The 22,415-nt window shown below is 45.8% G+C and overlaps 1 protein-coding gene across 1 annotated transcript in view; it reads right to left on the minus strand.

The window, feature by feature from the left end:
- Positions 1-22,415, minus strand: part of LOC135549518 (gamma-aminobutyric acid type B receptor subunit 1-like) — a 332,207-nt gene that overhangs the window by 58,265 nt on the left and 251,527 nt on the right. The window contains exons 13-14 of the mRNA XM_064979532.1: positions 17,870-18,115; positions 8,438-8,501 (exon numbers count right to left, since the gene is read on the minus strand). Of these exons, the coding sequence (XP_064835604.1) occupies positions 8,438-8,501; positions 17,870-18,115 (310 nt within the window). The remainder of the gene's footprint in view (positions 1-8,437; positions 8,502-17,869; positions 18,116-22,415) is intronic.

Below are 22,415 nucleotides of genomic sequence, written 5' to 3' on the forward strand. Positions count from 1 at the left end.
AGTAGATATGCAGTAGATATGTATTAAATATGCAGTAGATATACAGTAGGTATGCAGTAGATATACAGTAGGTATGCAGTAGATATACAGTAGGTATGCAGTAGATATGCAGTAGATATGTATTACATATGCAGTAGATATACAGTAGGTATGCAGTAGATATGCAGTAGATATGTATTAAAAATGCAGTAGGTATACAGTAGGTATACAGTAGATATACAGTAGGTATGCAGTAGATATACAGTAGGTATGCAGTAGATATACAGTAGATATACAGTAGGTATGCAGTAGATATGCAGTAGATATGTATTACATATGCAGTAGATATACAGTAGGTATGCAGTAGATATACAGTAGATACACAGTAGATACACAGTAGATATGCAGTAGATATGTATTAAATATGCAGTAGATATACAGTAGGTATGCAGTAGATATTCAGTAGATATGTATTAAATATGCAGTAGATATACAGTAGGTATGCAGTAGATATACAGTAGATACACAGTAGATATGCAGTAGATATGCAGTAGATATGTATTAAATATGCAGTAGATATACAGTAGGTATGCAGTAGATATACAGTAGGTATGCAGTAGATATACAGTAGGTATGCAGTAGATATACAGTAGGTATGCAGTAGATATACAGTAGATACACAGTAGATATGCAGTAGATATGCAGTAGATATGTATTAAATATGCAGTAGATATACAGTAGGTATGCAGTAGATATACAGTAGGTATGCAGTAGATATACAGTAGATACACAGTAGATATGCAGTAGATATGCAGTAGATATGTATTAAATATGCAGTAGATATACAGTAGGTATGCAGTAGATATACAGTAGGTATGCAGTAGATATGTATTAAATATGCAGTAGATATACAGTAGGTATGCAGTAGATATACAGTAGGTATGCAGTAGATATACAGTAGATACACAGTAGATATGCAGTAGATATGCAGTAGATATGTATTAAATATGCAGTAGATATACAGTAGGTATGCAGTAGATATACAGTAGATACACAGTAGATATGCAGTAGATATGCAGTAGATATGTATTACATATGCAGTAGATATACAGTAGGTATGCAGTAGATATACAGTAGATACACAGTAGATACACAGTAGATATGCAGTAGATATGTATTAAATATGCAGTAGATATACAGTAGGTATGCAGTAGATATGCAGTAGATATGTATTAAATATGCAGTAGATATACAGTAGGTATGCAGTAGATATACAGTAGATACACAGTAGATATGCAGTAGATATGCAGTAGATATGTATTAAATATGCAGTAGATATACAGTAGGTATGCAGTAGATATACAGTAGGTATGCAGTAGATATACAGTAGGTATGCAGTAGATATACAGTAGATACACAGTAGATATGCAGTAGATATGCAGTAGATATGTATTAAATATGCAGTAGATATACAGTAGGTATGCAGTAGATATACAGTAGGTATGCAGTAGATATGTATTAAATATGCAGTAGATATACAGTAGGTATGCAGTAGATATACAGTAGGTATGCAGTAGATATACAGTAGATACACAGTAGATATGCAGTAGATATGTATTACATATGCAGTAGATATACAGTAGGTATGCAGTAGATTTGTATTAAATATACAGTAGATACACAGTAGATATGCAGTAGATATGCAGTAGATATGTATTAAATATGCAGTAGATATACAGTAGGTATGCAGTAGATATACAGTAGGTATGCAGTAGCTGCTGGCTGACTGAGAATCAGCTCATGTCCACTTAGCCTGTGCTGCACTCTAATACACCCAGAACCAAACCCTTTCCAAACCGCCCTGGGCTAAACCCACTCCAATTAGCGTTGAGTAAATTATTAATCAAAACAACACTTCCTTTTCTGGGACGGTGGGGAAGCAACAGAGAGGAGAGGAGATTGGGAGAACAAGCTTAATTTTTCATCAGCCGCCACTAAAAAAACAAAGAGTGTTTTCCCACATGAGAGACGACATGAGTCACCGACACAGGCGCTGTCTGAACAGACACAATGCAGCAGACAGATTGAACACAGGCACATTGATCAAAACGCAGCCAGCCAGCCAGCCAAACCAACTAACACCACCTCACTGCCTGCCTCTCTCACAGGCAGCCAGCCCGATGTAGCCAGAGATAAGACAATGCTATCAACACCATTCCTGTCTGACAGAGGAGGCTGTCAGGGAGCCACAAGGGGCGGGCTAAGAAGAGAGAATTAAAAATCAAAAGCAAAATAAAAGAACTTAAAAAAAAAAATGTCTAGTAATTTTTTACCCGAGTTTCACCACTATGAGTACTCTTACCTCTCCCTCTCTTATCGCCATGGCTACAGTACTGCTCAATGCGTGGGCATGGACGTCAACATAAACAATTTAAATGAAAGGAATAAGACAAGCACATAAGGTGCTTTGAGACAGACATGTTAACGTAAAGAGGAGAAGGATTCATAGGAGACAGAAAACAAATACACCTGGACACAATTTGGAGAAGTCTGTCTGTCTGTCTGTCTGTCTGTCTGTCTGTCTGTCTGTCTGTCTGTCTGTCTGTCTGTCTGCCTGTCTGTAGATACCTGCCTGTCTGTCTGTCTGTCTGTCTGTCTGTCTGTCTGTCTGTCTGTCTGTCTGTCTGTGTCTGTCTGTCTGCCTGTCTGTAGATACCTGCCTGTCTGTCTGTCTGTCTGTCTGTCTGTCTGTCTGTCTGTCTGTCTGTCTGTCTGTCTGTCTGTGTCTGTCTGTCTGCCTGTCTGTAGATACCTGCCTGTCTGTCTGTCTGTCTGCCTGCCTGCCTGCCTGCCTGTCTGTCTGTAGATACCTGCCTGTCTGTCTGTCTGTCTGTCTGTCTGTCTGTCTATTCAACGGGCTTTATTGGGACAAAGCAATTAAAGTAGATAATAAACAAGTGAAAAAAATAATACAAATATTCACAGTAAACATTGCACTCACAAAACTTCCAAAAGTGTTGTAACAATGTGCAAATAGTTAAAGTACAAAGGGAAAATAAATAAACATGCATATAGGTTGTATTTACAATGGTGTTTATTCTTCACTGGTTGACCTTTTCTTGTGGCAAGAGGTCACAAATCTTGCTGCTGTGATTATACACTGTGGAATTTCACCCAGTAGATATGGGAGTTTATCAAAATTTGATTTGTTTTCAAATTCTTTGTGAATCTGTGTAATCTGAGGGAAATATGTGTCTCTAATAAGGTTGTACACTTGGCAGGACGTTAGGAAGTGCAGCTCAGTTTCCACCTACTTTTGTGGACAGTGTGCACATAGCCTGTCCCTGTCTCAATAGCAAGGCTATGCTCACTGAGTCTGAACATAGTCAAAGCTTTCCTTAAGTTTGTGTCAGTCACAGTAGGTATTCTGCCACTGTGTACTGTCTGTTAAAATGAAAACTTCTTAGGGATAGCCCCCTTTTTTTCAATTTTCACCTAAATGACATACCCAAATCTAACTGCCTGTAGCTCAGGCCCTGAAGCAAGGATATGCATATTCTTGGTACCATTTGAAAGGAAACACTTTGAAGTTTGTAGAAATGTAAAAGGAATGTAGGAGAATATAACACAATAGATCTGGTAAAAGATAATGCAAAGAAAAAACTAACAATTTTTTTTCTACCACCATCTTTGAAATGCAACAGAAAGGTCATAGTTTTAGTCATCACTCTGGTTGTAATTCCGATAGTGTCCACAAGATGGCACTGGTGTGTATGTGCAAAGTCTCAGATGGATAACCTGAAGAATGACTGACCTACAAGACATGTAGCCCCAGGTACATTTGGGCAAATTGTGAAGGAGACATTCGCATTCATATTCAATTTTTATTCAAGAATATCGTCAAATCTGTGTACTTGGACTTTGATTAAGCTTTCAAAATATTAGTAGACATATCATAAGTTCAACATTTGCAAAACAAACAGTTTCATAACTCTGAATATCCTTATAAGTTTTGTCCAAAATTAAAAGGGGTGCTGTCGTACAAGGTTAGAAATGACATTTTACAACATATACATGGTTTCCGGATATTCCCGTAAAGCTCAGCACATTGGCTATTTAGCTAGCTTCTTTTTGACCCCACCGGGGTCATCGGTGTGCCATGAAGGCTTCACTCTCTGACCAAATATGGTGTAGGATATATAGGATATACTCCATCCCTAATGAAATAGTGAAGTCTTGTTACCTTCTCGGATCTCTGAGGAATAGATACAAAAGTGATTTGACTCGTTCAAACAACGTTTAGGGTGAGATTTCCACAGATTCCTTTCTTTGCAAATTTAGCGAGTGGAAATACAAAATCGATAGTGCATGTTATATGGACCTTTTTAGGATATGAAAAAGGATTTTATTTAACAAAATGACACTTCATGTTATATCTGGGACTCTTTGGATGATAAATCAGAGCAAGATTTCCGAATGTAAGTAACACATTTCACCGAGCTGAAAAAATGTGTTGTTGTTAGGATCTCTCCTCAAACCATAGCATGGCATTTTTTCGCAGTAATAGCTACTGGAAATTGGAGAGTGCAGTTATATTAACAAGAATTTAAGCTTTCGGCCGATATAAGACACTTACAGTTGAAGTCAGAAGTTTACATACACATTAGCCAAATACATTTCAACTCAGTTCTTCACAATTCCTGACATGTAATCCTAGTAAAAATTCCCTGTATTAAATCAGTTTAGGATCACTTAGGATTTCTTGTCTCTCAGATCATTCACAGCTTTGTGTAAGTTACCTGTGGCGTTGATGTTTAGGCCGAGGCATGTATAGTTTTTTGTGTGCTTCTAGGGCATAGGTGTCTTGATGGAATTTATATTAATGTTCCTGGAAACTGGACCTTTTTTGGAACATTATTTTTGTCTTAGTGAGATTTAATGTCAGGGCCCAGGTCTGAGAGAATCTGTGCAGAAGATCTAGGTGCTGCTGTAGGCTCTGTTTGGTTGGTGACAGAAGCACCAGATCATCAGCAAACAGTAGACATTTAACTTCAGACTCTAGTAGGGTGAGGCTGGGGGCTACAGACTTTTCTAGTGCGCTCGCCAATTCCTTGATATATGTTGAAGAAGGAGGGCTTAAGGTGCATCCCTGTCTCACCCCACGGCCCTGTGGAAAGAAATGTGTGTGTTCTTTGCCAATTTTAACCCCACACTTGTTGTTGGTGAACATGGATTCTATAATGTCGTATCTTTATCCCCCAACATCGCTATCCATGAATTCGTATAGGAAACCCAAAGCCAAATTGGGTCAAAAGCTTTTTTGATATCGACAAAACATGAAAAGACTTTACCTTTGTTTCGGTTTGTTTGTTTTGTCTCTCTGTCTCTCTGAAGTTATGGGAACGTTTGTTGCTTCATGGGTCTCTCACTCATCTGTCTGTCTGTCTGTCTGTCTGTCTGTCTGTCTGTCTGTTTGTCTGTCATTCTCTCTCTTGATCTCTGTCTGTCTGTCTCTCTTTCTCACTCTCTCCCTCTCGCTCTCGTTTCTGTCTGTCTCTTTCTCTCCCTCTCGTCTCTGTCTGTCTGTCTCGCTCTCTCCCTCTCATCTCTCTCTCTCTTTCTCGCTCTGACTCTCTCCCTCTCCCTCTCATCTCTGTCTGTCTCTCTTTCTCGCTCTCGCATTCGCTCTCTCCCTGTCCCTCTTGTCTCTCTCGGTCGGTCTCTCTCTCTTTCTCTCTCCCTCTTGTCTCTGTCTCTCTCTCTCCCTCTCCCTCTCGTCTCTGTCTGTCTCTTTCTGTCCCTCTTGTCTCTGTCGGTCTCTCTCTCTTTCTCTCGCTCTCTCCCTGTCCCTCTCGTCTCTCTCTGTCTCTCTCTCTCTCTCCCTCTCTCTCCCTCTCCCTCTTGTCTCTGTCTCTCCCTCTCATTTCTGTCTGTCTCTCTCTCTCTCTCTCTCCCTCTCGTCTGTCTGTCTCTCCTTCTCCCTCTCGTCTCTGTCTCTCTCCCTCTCCCTCTCATCTCTGTCTCTCTCCCTCTCCCTCTATCCTTCTCCCTCTCCCTATCCCTATCCCTATCCCTCTCTCTCCTTGTGGAGATGACTGTGGCAGCGTTTATGCTAAACTAAAGCACTGGGCTTTCGGGTTTATTGTAACTGCAAGAAGAACTGATACATTTCAGAAGCTCATTTGGGAAACCCTCCAACTGAAATATTTAAGCAGCTATTAACTTTTTATGCATATGTTGACTTCATTAGTTTCTGCTATCATTGTATTATGCGTAAGTACAGCTGTGCCAGGGGACAATATTGAGACCCTTATTGTTCATGAGACTTACTGAACAGATGTGTCTGGGCATAAATCTAACCCCTCAACACACACACACACACACACACACACACACACACACACACACACACACACACACACACACACACACACACACACACACACACACACACACACACACACACACAACCCTAACCCCTAAACACACACACCTAACCCATCAACACACACAAAAACCTACCCCTAAACACACACATACACAGAAACCTAACCCCTCAACAAACACACAGAAGCCAAAGCCCCTCAAAACATGAGGGGTTTCAGTGGAGATAAAAAAACTCATATTGTTAGTAAATTCAGTATATGGAACATATTGTACTTTTATGCTTATTAAATACTTGTTAACAATGTGTAAATGGATTGTGATTGGTAGAGAATTAAAAATCAGAATTCGATAAATCTATACTTTTCAAATGGTTAAAACCTCTTGAAACTCCCCATCCCGGATCCGGGATTGTGACTAAGCATCAGGCTCATTAGCATAACGCAACGTTAACGATTTCTGAAAATCGCAAATAAAATTAAAATAATGCGTTTGCTCTCAAGCTTAGCCTTTTCTTAACAACACTGTCATCTCAGATTTTCAAAATATGCTTTTGAACCATAGAAATTAACTAATTTGTGTAAGAGTATGCAAAGCTAGCATAGCATTTTGTGTAGCATGTAGCACGCAACATTTTCACAAAAGCCAGATAACCAAATAAATAAAATCATTTACCTTTGAAGAGCTTCTGATGTTTTCAATGAGGAGACTCCCAGCCACATACCAAATGCGCAGTGTTTCCTGAAAGCGTCTGTGTGTAGGAGAAATCGTTCCGTTTTCTACATTGCGCCTGGCTACCGAAACGAACCGAAAATGCAGTCACCTACAACGTGAAACTTTTTCCGGATTAACTACATAATATCGACCGAAACATGGCAAACGTTGTTTGGAATCAATCCTCAAGGTGTTTTTTCACATATCTCTTCATTGACATGCAGTTCTTGGAAGCTTGCTTCTCTCTGTGCCCCATGGAAAAATACTGGCAGGTGACTTTTGCGCACCAATTTCGGCGCAGGACACCGGGCGGACACGTGGTAAATGTGGTCTCTTATGGTCAATCTTCCAACGATCTGCCTACAAATACGTCACAATGCTGCAGACACCTTGGGGAAACGACAGAAAGGGCAGACTCATTCCTCTTGCGTTCACAGCCATATAAGGAGATCATGAAAGACAGAGCCTCAAAAATCCTTGTCATTTCCTGGATGCCAAGTCATCTTGGTTTTGCCTGAAGCTCACGTTAAAGGGCACGCACAGAGAAGATATTTGTATTTCTGGACACGTCAGAGTGTTTTCTTTCGAACAGTAGCAATTATATGCATAGTCGAGCATCTTTTTGTGACAAAATATCTTGTTTAAAACGGGAACGTTTTTCTTCCAAAAATGAAATAGCGCCCCCAGAGCATCAAGAGGTTAATTAACACGTTTTTGGTCACCACATGATTCCATGTGTTATTTCGTAGTTTTCGTGTCTTCACTATTATTCTACAATGTTGAAAATAGTAAAAAATAAAGAAAAACCCTTGAATGAGTAGGCGTGTCCAAACTTTTGACTGATCTTGTACGTAAATTATATATTTCTGTATTTAATTTACAATAAACATTTATAATAGCAAGTTTTCAATTTGTCATTACGAGGTATTGTGTGAAGAAAATAAACATTTTTTTAAATTCCAACAACAACAAAATTTGGACAAAGTCAAGGTGTATGAATACTTTCTAGAGCATATATATATATATATATATATATATATATATATATATATATATATATATATATATATATATATATATATATATATATATAGCATGTATATGGTTGATACTTGTGATTATGGACATTGTATATGGTTGATACTTGTGATTATGGACTCAGGGATGGAGTTTGGACGGAAGGATTTTGGACACTGGCCATCCACGCTAGTACACCACAAATGTTACTACCCGGATCCAAGATTGGTGCCATGCCGATGTTTCATGTTCAAAATTACAAGATGTCACCAGCCGTGGGCCAGTTGGGGACATTTCATTTATTTATTTATTGTACACACAAGGAATAGAGAGAGTAGTGTACCTTGCAGCTGCTCAATAAGAGTCCAGGCCATTCTAGAACCCTGGGCATCAAACACAACATGGCCCTGTAGGAAGACAAATAATGAAGATTAAAAAAAATGTAAGTGGTATACAGTTTAACACCTCTCTCTTTCAGTTTTCTGACTTTTAGGAGGTCATTCCATCAACGTCACAACAAACATACCCAGAAAGTGGTTACTGTCATGTCTTGTTATGTCTGTTCCTGTCCTTTCTCTTCATTCTCTCTCTCTGCTGGTCTTTTTAGGTTACCTTCTCTGTCTCTCATTCCTCAGCTGTTCTACATCTGCCCTAACTAGCTCTTTCACTCTTCCCCACCTGTTCTCTCTTCCCCCTCTGATTAGGTCTCTATTTCTCTCTCTGTTCCTGCTACTTTCAGTGTCTGATTCTTGTTTGTGTTTTTTGATGCCAGAAGCAAGCTGTCGTCTCGTTTGCTTCCACCTTGTCCTGTCCTGTCGGAGTCTGCCTGGCAGGAGCATCCTGCACTATACTAACGTTCTTTTTGTTCCGCTGACAACGTTCGAAGAGGATTTATGCCATTCCTGTATTTTCATTAAAGAACTCTGTTTTCTGTTAAAACCGCTTTTGGGTCTTCACTCAAGCTCATAACAGAAGAATCAGACCAAGAATGGACCCAGCGGCTCCGGACCCTTTTCACTCCGCCGTCGAGATCCAGGGAGCGATGCTAGGCAGACACGAGGAGGAATTGTCTGCTGCTCAACATGCCGTTGAGACCCTGGCCGTCCAAGTCTCCGACCTCACAAGACGGGTTCACCAACTCCACCTCGATCCACCGCCCACTTCCAGGGTTTCCGAGTCTCAGGAGCCCAGGATCAACAACCCGCCGTGTTACTCTGGGGAGCCCACTGAGTGCCGCTCATTCCTCACTCAGTGTGATGTGGTGTTCTCTCTCCAGCCCAACACTTACTCCAGGAGCGCAGCCCGCATCGCCTACGTCATTTCTCTCCTTACCGGACGGGCGCGTGAGTGGGGCACGGCAGTCTGGGAGGCGAGGGCTGAGTGTATTAACCAGTATCAGGACTTTAAGGAGGAGATGATACGGGTTTTTGACCGTTCTGTTTTTGGCGAGGAGGCTTCCAGGGCCCTGTCTTCCCTATGTCAGGGGAATAGATCCATAACGGATTATTCTATTGAGTTTCGCACTCTCGCTGCCTCTAGTGACTGGAACGAGCCGGCTTTGCTCGCTCGTTTTCTGGAGGGTCTCCACGTCGAGGTTAAGGATGAGATCCTCTCCCGGGAGGTTCCTTCCAGTCTGGACTCCTTAATAGCTCTCGCTATTCGCATAGAGCGACGGTTTGATCTTCGTCGCCGAGCTCGTGGAAAGGAGCTCACGTTCTCCGTTGCTCCCCTCTCCACATCACTGCCACCTGCCGCATCACTGCCACCCTCCTCCGCCGGCTCGGATGCTGAGCCTATGCAGCTGGGGGTATTCGCATCTCGGCCAAGGAGAGGGAACGGAGAATCACCAATCGCCTCTGTCTCTACTGCGGCTCCGCTGGTCATTTTGTCACCTCATGTCCAGTAAAAGCCAGAGCTCATCAGTAAGAGGAGGGCTACTGGTGAGCGCAACTACTCAGGCCTCTCCTTCTGGATCACGCACTACCTTTCCGGTCCATCTCCGCTGGCCCGGTTCATCTGCTTCCTGCAGTGCCTTGATAGACTCTGGGGCGGAGGGCTGTTTTATGGACGAGACCTGGGCTCGGGAACATGACATTCCTCTCAGACAGTTAGGGAGCCCAGGGCCTTGTTCGCTTTAGATGGTAGTTCTCTCCCCAAGATTCAGCGTGAGACGCTGCCTTTAACCCTCACTGTCTCTGGTAATCATAGCGAAACCATTTCTTTTTTAATTTTTCGTTCACCTTTTACACCTGTTGTTTTGGGTCATCCCTGGCTAGTGCGCCATAACCCTTCTATTAATTGGTCTAGTAACACTATCCTATCCTGGAATGTTTCTTGTCATGTAACCTGTTTAATGTCTGCTATCCCTCCTGTTTCCTCTGTCTCTTCTTCACAGGAGGAGCCTGGCGATTTGACAGGGGTGCCGGAGGAGTATCACGATCTGCGCACGGTGTTCAGTCGTTCCAAGGCCACTTCTCTCCCTCCACACCGGTCGTATGACTGTAGTATTGATCTCCTTCCGGGAACTACTCCCCCCCGGGTAGATTATACTCTCTGTCGGCTCCCGAACGTAAGGCTCTCGAGGATTATTTGTCGGTTTCGCTCGACGCCGGTACCATAGTCTCCTCCTCCTCCCCCCCGGAGCGGGGTTTTTTTTTGTTCAGAAGAAGGACGGGTCCCTGCGCCCATGCGTGGATTATCGAGGGCTGAATGACATAACAGTTAAGAATCGTTATCCGCTTCCTCTTATGTCTTCAGCCTTCGAGATCCTGCAGGGAGCCAGGTTTTTCACCAAATTGGACCTTCGTAACGCCTACCATCTCGTGCGCATCAGGGAGGGGGACGAGTGGAAGACGGCGTTTAACACTCCGTTAGGGCACTTTGAATACCGGGTTCTTCCTTTCGGCCTCGTTAACGCTCCAGCTGTCTTTCAGGCACTAGTTAACGACGTCCTGAGAGACATGCTGAACATTTTTGTTTTCGTTTACATGGACGATATCCTGATTTTTTCACCGTCTCTCTCGATTCATGTTCAGCACGTGCGACGCGTCCTCCAGCGCCTTTTGGAGAACTGTCTTTATGTGAAGGCTGAGAAGTGCACTTTTCATGCCGCCTCTGTCCCTTTTCTCGGTTCCGTTATTTCCGCTGAGGGCATTAAGATGGATCCCGCTAAGGTCCAGGCTGTCATTGATTGGCCCGTTCCTAAGTCACGCGTCGAGCTGCAGCGCTTTCTGGGATTCGCTAATTTCTACCGTCGTTTCATCCGTAATTTCGGTCAGGTGGCAGCTCCTCTCACAGCCCTTACTTCTGTTAAGACGTGCTTTAAGTGGTCCGTTTCCGCCCAGGGAGCTTTTGATCTTCTTAAGAATCGTTTTACATCCGCACCTATTCTTGTTACACCTGACATCTCTAGACAGTTTGTTGTTGAGGTTGACGCGTCAGAGGTGGGCGTGGGAGCCATTCTTTCTCAGCGCTCTCTCTCTGACGGCAAGGTCCATCCTTGCGCGTTTTTCTCTCATCGCTTATCGCCGTCAGAACGTAACTATGATGTTGGTAATCGCGAACTGCTCGCCATCCGCTTAGGCCTAGGCGAATGGCGACAGTGGTTGGAGGGGCGACCGTTCCTTTTGTCGTTTGGACTGACCATAGGAACCTTGAGTACATCCGTTCAGCCAAACGACTTAATGCGCGTCAGGCTCGTTGGGCTCTGTTTTTCGCTCGTTTCGAGTTTGTTATTTCTTATCGTCCGGGCTCAAAAAACACCAAACCTGATGCTTTATCTCGTCTCTTCAGTTCTTCTGAGGTCTCCACCGACCCCGATGGGATTCTCCCTGAGGGGCGTGTTGTCGGGTTGACTGTCTGGGGAATTGAGAGGCAGGTAAAGCAAGCACTCGCTCACACTCCGTCGCCGCGAGCTTGTCCTAGGAACCTTCTGTTCGTTCCCGTTCCTACTCGTCCGGCCGTTCTTCAGTGGGCCCACTCTGCCAAGTTAGCCGGCCACCCCGGCGTTCGGGGTACGCTCGCTTCCATTCGCCAGCGTTTCTGGTGGCCCACTCGGGAACATGACGCGCGTCGATTTGTCGCCGCTTGTTCGGTCTGCGCGCAGACTAAATCTGGGAACTCTCCTCCTGCCGGCCGTCTCAGACCGCTTCCCATTCCCTCTCGACCGTGGTCTCACATCGCTTTAGATTTTATCACCGGACTGCCTTCATCAGCGGGGAAGACAGTTATTCTTACGGTTGTCGATAGATTCTCTAAGGCGGCTCATTTCATTCCTCTCGATAAGCTCCCTTCTGCTAAGGAGACGGCTCAGATCATTATCGAGAATGTTTTCCGAATTCATGGCCTTCCGTCTGACGTCGTTTCCGACAGAGGTCCGCAGTTCACGTCTCAATTTTGGAGGGAGTTTTGCCGTTTGATTGGGGCTTCCGTCAGTCTCTCGTCCGGCTTTCATCCCCAGTCTAACGGTCAAGCCGAACGGGCCAATCAGACTGTTGGTCGCATTTTACGCAGTCTTTCTTTTCGTAACCCTGCGTCTTGGTCAGAACAGCTCCCCTGGGCAGAGTACGCCCACAACTCGCTTCCCTCGTCTGCTACCGGTCTATCCCCTTTTCAGTGTAGCCTCGGGTACCAGCCTCCGCTGTTCTCATCTCAGCTCGCCGAGTCCTGCGTCCCCTCCGCTCAGGCTTTTGTCCAGCGTTGCGAGCGCACCTGGAAGGGGGTCAGGTCGGCACTTTGCCGTAATAGGGCGCAGACTGTGAGGGCCGCTAATAAGCGTAGAACCAAGAGTCCTAGATATTGTTGCGGTCAGAGAGTATGGCTCTCCACTCAGAACCTTCCCCTTAAGACAGCTTCTCGCAAGTTGGCCCCGCGGTTCATTGGTCCGTTCCGTATTTCCCAGGTCATTAATCCTGTCGCAGTGCGACTTCTTCTCCCGCGCTATCTTCGTCGCGTTCACCCGGTCTTCCATGTCTCCTGTGTTAAGCCCGTTCTTCGCGCCCCGCTCGTCCCTCCCCCCCCATCCTTGTCGAGGGCGCACCCATCTACAGGGTTCGTAAGATTTTGGACATGCGCCCTCGGGGCCGTGGTCATCAGTACCTAGTGGATTGGGAGGGGTACGGTCCTGAGGAGAGGAGTTGGGTTCCCTCTCGGGACGTGCTGGACCGTTCGCTGATCGATGATTTCCTCCGTTGCCGCCAGGTTTCCTCCTCGAGTGCGCCAGGAGGCGCTCGGTGAGTGGGGGGGTACTGTCATGTCTTGTTATGTCTGTTCCTGTCCTTTCTCTTCATTCTCTCTCTCTGCTGGTCTTTTTAGGTTACCTTCTCTGTCTCTCATTCCTCAGCTGTTCTACATCTGCCCTAACTAGCTCTTTCACTCTTCCCCACCTGTTCTCTCTTCCCCCTCTGATTAGGTCTCTATTTCTCTCTCTGTTCCTGCTACTTTCAGTGTCTGATTCTTGTTTGTGTTTTTTGATGCCAGAAGCAAGCTGTCGTCTCGTTTGCTTCCACCTTGTCCTGTCCTGTCGGAGTCTGCCTGGCAGGAGCATCCTGCACTATACTAACGTTCTTTTTGTTCCGCTGACAACGTTCGAAGAGGATTTATGCCATTCCTGTATTTTCATTAAAGAACTCTGTTTTCTGTTAAAACCGCTTTTGGGTCTTCACTCAAGCTCATAACAGGTTACAATATTCTCAGAACATATTAATGTTCTAGACATGTTTCTTGGGAATGTTGCAATGTTCTCAGAACATATTAATGTTCTAGACATGTTTCTTGGGAATGTTGCAATGTTCTCAGAACATATTAATGTTCTAGACATGTTTCTTGGGAATGTTGCAATGTTCTCAGAACATATTCTAGACATGTTTCTTGGGAACGTTGCAATGTTCTCTGAACATATTAACGTTCTAGACATGTTTCTTGTTCTCAGAACATATTAATGTTCTAGACATGTTTCTTGTTCTCAGAACATATTAATGTTCTAGACATGTTTCTTGTTCTCAGAACATATTCATGTTCTAGACATGTTTCTTGGGAACGCTGCAATGTTCTCAGAACATATTAATGTTCTAGACATGTTTCTTGGGAATGTTGCAATGTTCCCAGAACATATTCTAGACATGTTTCTTGGGAACGTTGCAATGTTCTCAGAACATATTGACGTTTTAGACATGTTTCTTGTTTATCAGAACATATTAATGTTCTAGACATGTTTCTTGTTCTCAGAACATATTAATGTTTTAGACATGTTTCTTGTTCTCAGAACATATTCATGTTCTAGACATGTTTCTTGGGAACGTTGCAATGTTCTCAGAACATATTAATGTTCTAGACATGTTTCTTGGGAACGTTGCAATGTTCTCAGAACATATTCTAGACATGTTTCTTGGGAACGTTGCAATGTTCTCAGACCATATTAACGTTCTAGACATGTTTCTTGTTCTCAGAACATATTAATATTCTAGACATGTTTCTTGTTCTCAGAACACATTAATGTTCTAGACATGTTTCTTGTTCTCAGAACACATTAATGTTCTAGACATGTTTCTTGTTCTCAGAACACATTAATGTTCTAGACATGTTTCTTGGGAAAGTTGTAAGAACATTCATGTTTTCACTTTTCTGAGGATTAGGAGAATATTCTTCCTTAAAGACATTCCATTAAGGGGATGATCTCTTGGAAACAGTCCTTTTCTGAGGTTTAGGAGAGTATTCTTCCCGGAAGACGTTCCGTTTACATTAAGGGGATGATCTCTTGGAAACAGTCCTTGCACATCACTAGAACTCTAGAAACAATTTGGTGCTTATCCCATTTTGTGAATTCTTGGTTGGTGAGTTGAACTCACATCTCACAACCATAAAGGGCAATGGGTTTTATAACTGATTCAAGTATTTTTAGTTCTTTGCCAGATCCCAAACGGGATGTCAAATTTTATGTTCCTTTTGATGGCATAGAATGCCCTTCTTGCTTTGTTTATTAGATCGTTCACAGCTTTGTGGAAGTTACCTGAGGTGCTTCTGTTTACGCTGAGGTATGAATTATTTTTGTGTGCTCTAGGGCAACGGTGTCTAGATGGAATTTGTATTTGTGGTCCTGGCAATTGGACCTTTTCTGGAACACTTATTTTTTGTCTCACAGAGATTTACTGTCAGGGCCGAGGTCTGACAGAATCTATGCAGAAAATCTAGGTGCTGCTGTAAGCCCTCCTTGGTTGGGGACAGAAGCACCAGATCATCAACAAACAATAGACATTTGACTCTAGTAAGGTGAGGCTGGGTGCTGCAGACTGTTCTAGTCATTGATATACTGTACATGTTGAACGTACATGTTGAACAGGGTGGGGCTCAAGCTGCATCCCTGTCTCACCCCACAGCCCTGTAGAAAATGTTTGTTTAGATGGATTCTATACTGTCGTATCTTTTTCCCTCCAACATTGCTATACATCAATTTGTATAGCAAGACCCTTATGCCCAATTGAGTCAAAAACTTTTGTTTTCATTGAGGATACCATTAACACCACAGGCCTTTTGGGGTTGGAGGGTTTGTATTTTGTCCTGTAGTTCATTCAATGTAATTGGAGAATTCAGTGGGTTCTGTTTGTCTTTAATAGCTGATTTGTAATTGATCAGGTATATATTTTTGCTGTTTGTTGTTTGAAGAAGTGGTTTATCCATACATCTCCATTTTGGATAGATAACTCTTCGTGTTGTTGTTTGTTTGGTGTTTTCCAATTTTCACAGAAGTGGTTAGATTCTATGGATTCTTCAATGACTTTCAGCAGATTTCTAACATGCTGTTCCTTCTTTTTTTCTAGTGTATTTCTGTATTGTTTTAGTGTTTCACCATAGTGAAGCCGTAGACTCGTAGGTTTTCTGGGTCTCCATGTTTTTGGCTGGACAGGTTTGTCAATTTATTTCTAATGGTTTTTGCAATCTTCATCAAACCATTTGTCCTTGTTGAACATTTTCTTAAGTTGTTTGCTTTGTTTTTTAGATTTGATTGGGAAGCGGAAAGGTCAAGGGAAGGGAAGCTGAAAGGTCAACTATACTATTTCACTATTATAGAGAAATGTTTTGTCCAGAATTTGTCTAAAAGGGATTGAATTTGTTGTTGCATAATTGTTTTTTGGTAGGTTTCTGCACTACTGTCCTTCCATCCATAGCAGGTCTTAATTAAGGTTCTGCAGTTCCTTTGGCGTTTAAGTCTCATGATTGAGTATTGCCCTGTTCAAGCAGAGTGTGATTTTGCTGTGATCTGATAGGGGTGTCAGTGGACTGACTGAACGCTCTAAGAGACTCTGGGTTGAGGTCAGTGATAAAGTAGCCTGCAGTATTACTGCCAGGGGATGAGCTGTACGTGTACCGAACATAGCAGTCCCCTCGTAGCCTACCATTGACTTATTACAGACTCAGTGTGCGACAGAGCTGCAGGGAGTTGTGACCTATTTTGGGGGGTTGTTTTGTCATAATTGTGGACATATTTGGGAGGGAATGATGTCACCTCCAGGTGTTCGTCCCCCTTTGTATTGAAAGTGTCAGGTTATTGTCCAGTTCTGGCATTTAGGTCACCACAGACTACTACATGTCCCTGGGCCTGGAAATTGATCTCCTCCTCTAGGGTGGAGAAGCTGTCTTCAATAATGTATGGGGATTCTATTGGGGGTAAATTAATAGAAAAAATGGCCAGGGTTTGCTGGGGGGGTCTTAGCTGGTTGGTATGTGGCTGGTGATGCTGTGGCCAGGGTCAAGGGAAAGATTGAGTCTGCATAGCTGGAGAATTCATCTCTCTTTCTGTTTTTCTCTCTTTCATTTCCCCTCTCTCACACACTCACTCTCTCCCCTCACTCCCTGTTACTCCCATTATGGATTGACCAGTGGGAATACAGTGGCCTCCTTGGGGGCCTTCGGGAGGGTGTCTCGCTGGTCGTTGCTCTGTTGCTCCTGTGGGAGGGGCTGGGGCTGTGTTTGAGGGGGGTGTCGTTCAGGGTCCTGGAAAAGGTGGGGAGTGCTTCCTTGTAAAGGTGGCACTAGTCGTAAAGACTGTCGGTCTGTCTGTCTGTCTGTCTCTCTGTCTGTCTGTCTGTCTGTCTGTCTGTCAGTCTGTCTGTCAGTCTGTCTGTCTGTCTCTCTGTCTGTCAGTAGTCTGTCTGTCTGTCTGTCAGTCTGTCTGTCTCTCTGTCTGTCAGTAGTCTGTCTGTCTCTGCGTCTCTCTGTCTCTCTGTCTGTCTGTCTGTCTGTCTGTCTCTGCGTCTCTCTGCGTCTCTGCGTCTCTCTGCGTCTCTCTGTCTGTCTGTCTGTCTGTCTGTCTGTCTCTCTGCGTCTCTGCGTCTCTCTGTCTGTCTGTCTGTCTGTCTGTCTGTCTGTCTGTCTGTCTGTCTCTGCGTCTCTCTGCGTCTCTCTGTCTGTCTGTCTGGCTGTCTGTCTGTCTCTGCGTCTCTCTGCGTCTCTCTGTCTGTCAGTCTGTCTGTCTCTGCGTCTCTGTCTGTCTGTCTGTCTGTCTGTCTGTCTGTCTGTCTCTGCGTCTCTCTGCGTCTCTCTGTGTCTCTCTGCGTCTCTGCGTCTCTGCGTCTCTCTGTCTGTCTGTCTGTCCCTGCGTCTCTCTGCGTCTGTCTGTCTGTCTGTCTGTCTGTCCCTGCGTCTCTCTGCGTCTCTCTGCGTCTCTCTCTCTCTCTATCTCTCTCTCTCTCTCTCTCATATCTCTCCCAGTACAACCACAAACTTCTCCTCTTTCTCTTCAATTTCCATCCTCTCCTGTGGTTACATATAAGATACTCACCGACACTCCTTCGAATGAGCTGGTGTTGAGAGCACGATAGATCTCGGCGGTGATATCTCGGTTGTTGTAGTTGAAGTCTTCTAGCCTGCGGCCCTTGGCCTTCAGTGGCCCCACGGTCTTGTTGAGGGCCAGAGCCAGGGCCCACACTGCATCGTATGCCAGAGGGGCCTCCTGGAACCCCCCCGTCTCCTCTGGGTTCTTACCCCCCAACTTAGACATCAGCTGGTTCAGAAACTCCTGAGATGTCTGAAGAAGAGAGAGGAGGAGGGTTTAGAAGAGTTTTTTCACCTTTATTTAACGAGGTAGGCTAGTTGAGAACACCTTTATTTAACGAGGTAGGCTAGTTGAGAACAAGTTCTCATTTACAACTGCGACCTGGCCAAGATAAAGCAAAGCAGTATAACACAAAACAACAACACAGAGTTACACATAGGAATAAACAAGCATACACAATAGAAAGAAAACAATAATGGGTGGGTGAAGAAGGGTTGGTGTACACAGCTGGGAACACCAGGTTGACGTCCTGTCTCCCAGTGGGCGGGGTCTATCTGGGTACAGGTCAGATGTTCCTCTCCTCTCGCTAAGAAGTCACCATGGTACAAACAAACAAACAAACAAACAAACAAACAAACCAACTGCAATTCACTCTTCCTGTATCCATCCACCCTCATTCTGTTGGCCCAGGATCCTGGACTGAGTTCCAGACATCTACCAGTTTCTACCCTTTGACAACAACAAAAATGTCACATTGGACAGGTCCATTTTGTGATAGAATCCCTCCACCCAAGGATTGGACAGGTTTTTGAAAAGGATTGGACAGGTTTTTGAAAAGGATTGGAAAGGTTTTTGAAAAGGATTGGACAGGTTTTTGAAAAGGATTGGACAGGTTTTTGAAAAGGATTGGACAGGTTTTTTTTAAAGGATTGGACAGGTTTTTGAAAAGGGTTGGGCAGGTTTTTGAAAAGGATTGGACAGGTTTTTGACAATAGTTGTTTATCTGCCATGCGACGAGAGACGACGCTCCAAGAGAACGTTCTCTACAGAACAGCGGTAAGGGCCAATTTGTATTTTGGGACAGATAAACAACTCTGTCAAAAACATATCCAATCCTCGAGCCAAAGACATAGGTTTTGAGACACAGTCCTGGGCAATGCATGCATACACCCACTCTATGGTGGCGAGGTGAAAGTATTTTAGTGGTAGCAGGGTGGAGATCATCACTTGTGTGTTAAGGGATGGTTGAGCGTCGTATTATTGGCAGACTCAGACTCAAACACACACCCGAGTGCCTGATGAAATGGAGGAAATCAGTTTTCCATTGCAATACAATATGAGAGATGGGGTCTGTGTGTTGTGTTTTTCTAGCTCATCCTGAAGGGAGAGAGAGAGAGAGGATGTTTTCATGCTGCCTGAGTCTAGAAGGGGAATTATTAATTGGAATCACTTTAGACGGGAGTGCTGGAACAGGGCTCGACAGGAAGGGTCCTGAACAGGGCTTGACAGAAAGGGTGCTGAACAGGGCTTTACAGGACGGGTGCTGAACAGGGCTTAACAGGAAGGGTGCTGAACAGGACTTGACAGGAAGGGTGCTGAACAGGGCTTGACAGGAAGGGTGCTGAACAGGGCTTGACAGGAAGGGTGCTGAACAGGGCTCAACAGGAAGGGTGCTGAACAGGGCTTGACAGGAAGGGTGCTGAACAGGGCTTGACAGGAAGGGTGCTGAACAGGACTTGACAGGAAGGGTGCTGAACAGGGCTTGACAGGAAGGGTGCTGAACAGGGCTTGACAGGAAGGGTGCTGAACAGGGCTCAACAGGAAGGGTGCTGAACAGGGCTTGACAGGAAGGGTGCTGAACAGGACTTGACAGGAAGGGTGCTGAACAGGGCTCAACAGGAAGGGTGCTGAACAGGGCTTGACAGGAAGGGTGCTGAACAGGACTTGACAGGAAGGGTGCTGAACAGGGCTTGACAGGAAGGGTGCTGAACAGGACTTGACAGGAAGGGTGCTGAACAGGGCTTGACAGGAAGGGTGCTGAACAGGGCTTGACAGGAAGGGTGCTGAACAGGACTTGACAGGAAGGGTGCTGAACAGGGCTTAACAGGAAGGGTGCTGAACAGGGCTTGACAGGAAGGGTGCTGAACAGGACTTGACAGGAAGGGTGCTGAACAGGGCTTGACAGGAAGGGTGCTGAACAGGACTTGACAGGAAGGATGCTGAACAGGGCTCAACAGGAAGGGTGCTGAACAGGGCTTTACAGGACGGGTGCTGAACAGGGCTTTACAGGAAGGGTGCTGAACAGGGCTTGACAGGAAGGGTGCTGAACAGAACAGGGCTTGACAGGAAGGGTGCTGAACAGGGCTTGACGGGAAGGGTGCTGAACAGGGCTTGACAGGAAGGGTGCTGAACAGAACAGGGCTTGACAGGAAGAGTGCTGGACAGAACAGGGCTTGACAGGAAGGGTGCTGAACAGGGCTTGACGGGAAGGGTGCTGAACAGGGCTTGACAGGAAGGGTGCTGAACAGAACAGGGATTGACAGAAAGGGTGCTGAACAGGGCTTGACGGGAAGGGTGCTGAACAGAACAGGGCTTGACAGGAAGGGTGCTGAACAGGGCTTGACGGGAAGGGTGCTGAACAGGGCTTGACAGGAAGGGTGCTGAACAGAACAGGCCTTGACAGGAAGGGTGCTGAACAGGGCTTGACGGGAAGGGTGCTGAACAGAACAGGGCTTGACAGGAAGGGTGCTGAACAGGGCTTGACGGGAAGGGTGCTGGACAGGGCTTGACAGGAAGGGTGCTGAACAGAACAGGGCTTGACAGGAAGGGTGCTGAACAGGGCTTGACAGGAAGGGTGCTGAGCAGGGCCCGACAGGAAGGGTGCTGAACAGGGATTGACAGGAAGGGTGCTGAACAGGGCTCGACAGGAAGGGTGCTGAACAGGGCTCAACAGGAAGGGTGCTGAACAGGGCTCGACAGGAAGGGTGCTGAACAGGGCTCAACAGGAAGGGTGCTGAACAGGGCTCGACAGGAAGGGTGCTGAACAGGGCTCGACAGGAAGGGTGCTGAACAGGGCTCAACAGGAAGGGTGCTGAACAGGGCTTGACAGGAAGGGTGCTGAACAGGGCTCAACAGGAAGGGTGCTGAACAGGGCTCGACAGGAAGGGTGCTGAACAGGGCTCGACAGGAAGGGTGCTGAACAGGGCTCAACAGGAAGGGTGCTGAACAGGGCTCGACAGGAAGGGTGCTGAACAGGGATTGACAGGAAGGGTGCTGAACAGGGCTTGACAGGAAGGGTGCTGAACAGGGCTCGACAGGAAGGGTGATGAACAGGGCTCAACAGGAAGGGTGCTGAACAGGGCTTGACAGGAAGGGTGCTGAACAGGGCTCAACAGGAAGGGTGCTGAACAGGGCTCGACAGGAAGGGTGCTGAACAGGGCTCGACAGGAAGGGTGCTGAACAGGGCTCAACAGGAAGGGTGCTGAACAGGGCTCGACAGGAAGGGTGCTGAACAGGGATTGACAGGAAGGGTGCTGAACAGGGCTTGACAGGAAGGGTGCTGAACAGGGCTCGACAGGAAGGGTGCTGAACAGGGCTCAACAGGAAGGGTGCTGAACAGGGCTTGACAGGAAGGGTGCTGAACAGGGCTCGACAGGAAGGGTGCTGTCAGAAGGCTTGACAGAAAGGGTGCTGAACAGGGCTCGACAGGAAGGGTGCTGAACAGGGCTTGACAGGAAGGGTGCTGAACAGGACTTGACAGGAAGGGTGCTGAACAGGGCTCAACAGGAAGGGTGCTGAACAGGGCTCGACAGGAAGGGTGCTGAACAGGGCTTGACAGGAAGGGTGCTGTCAGAAGGCTTGACAGGAAGGGTGCTGAACAGAACAGGGCTTGACAGGAAGGGTGCTGAACAGGGCTTGACAGGACGGGTGCTGAACAGGGCTCAACAGGAAGGGTGCTGAACAGGGCTTGACAGGAAGGGTGCTGAACAGGGCTCAACAGGAAGGGTGCTGAACAGGGCTCAACAGGAAGGGTGCTGAACAGGGCTTGACAGGAAGGGTGCTGAACAGGGCTCAACAGGAAGGGTGCTGAACAGGGCTCAACAGGAAGGGTGCTGAACAGGGCTCGACAGGAAGGGTGCTGAACAGGGCTCGACAGGAAGTGTGCTGAACAGGGCTCAACAGGAAGGGTGCTGAACAGGGCTCAACAGGAAGGGTGCTGAACAGGGCTCAACAGGAAGGGTGCTGAACAGGGCTCGACAGGAAGGGTGCTGAACAGGGCTCGACAGGAAGGGTGCTGAACAGGGCTCGACAGGAAGGGTGCTGAACAGGGCTCAACAGGAAGGGTGCTGAACAGGGCTCAAAAGGAAGGGTGCTGAACAGGGCTCAACAGGAAGGGTGCTGAACAGGGCTCAACAGGAAGGGTGCTGAACAGGGCTCAACAGGAAGGGTGCTGAACAGGGATTGACAGGAAGGGTGCTGAACAGGGCTCGACAGGAAGGGTGCTGAACAGGGCTCGACAGGAAGGGTGCTGAACAGGGCTCAACAGGAAGGG

This window comes from Oncorhynchus masou, chromosome 12 (genome assembly GCF_036934945.1).
Source record: "Oncorhynchus masou masou isolate Uvic2021 chromosome 12, UVic_Omas_1.1, whole genome shotgun sequence".
NCBI lineage: Eukaryota > Metazoa > Chordata > Actinopteri > Salmoniformes > Salmonidae > Oncorhynchus > Oncorhynchus masou.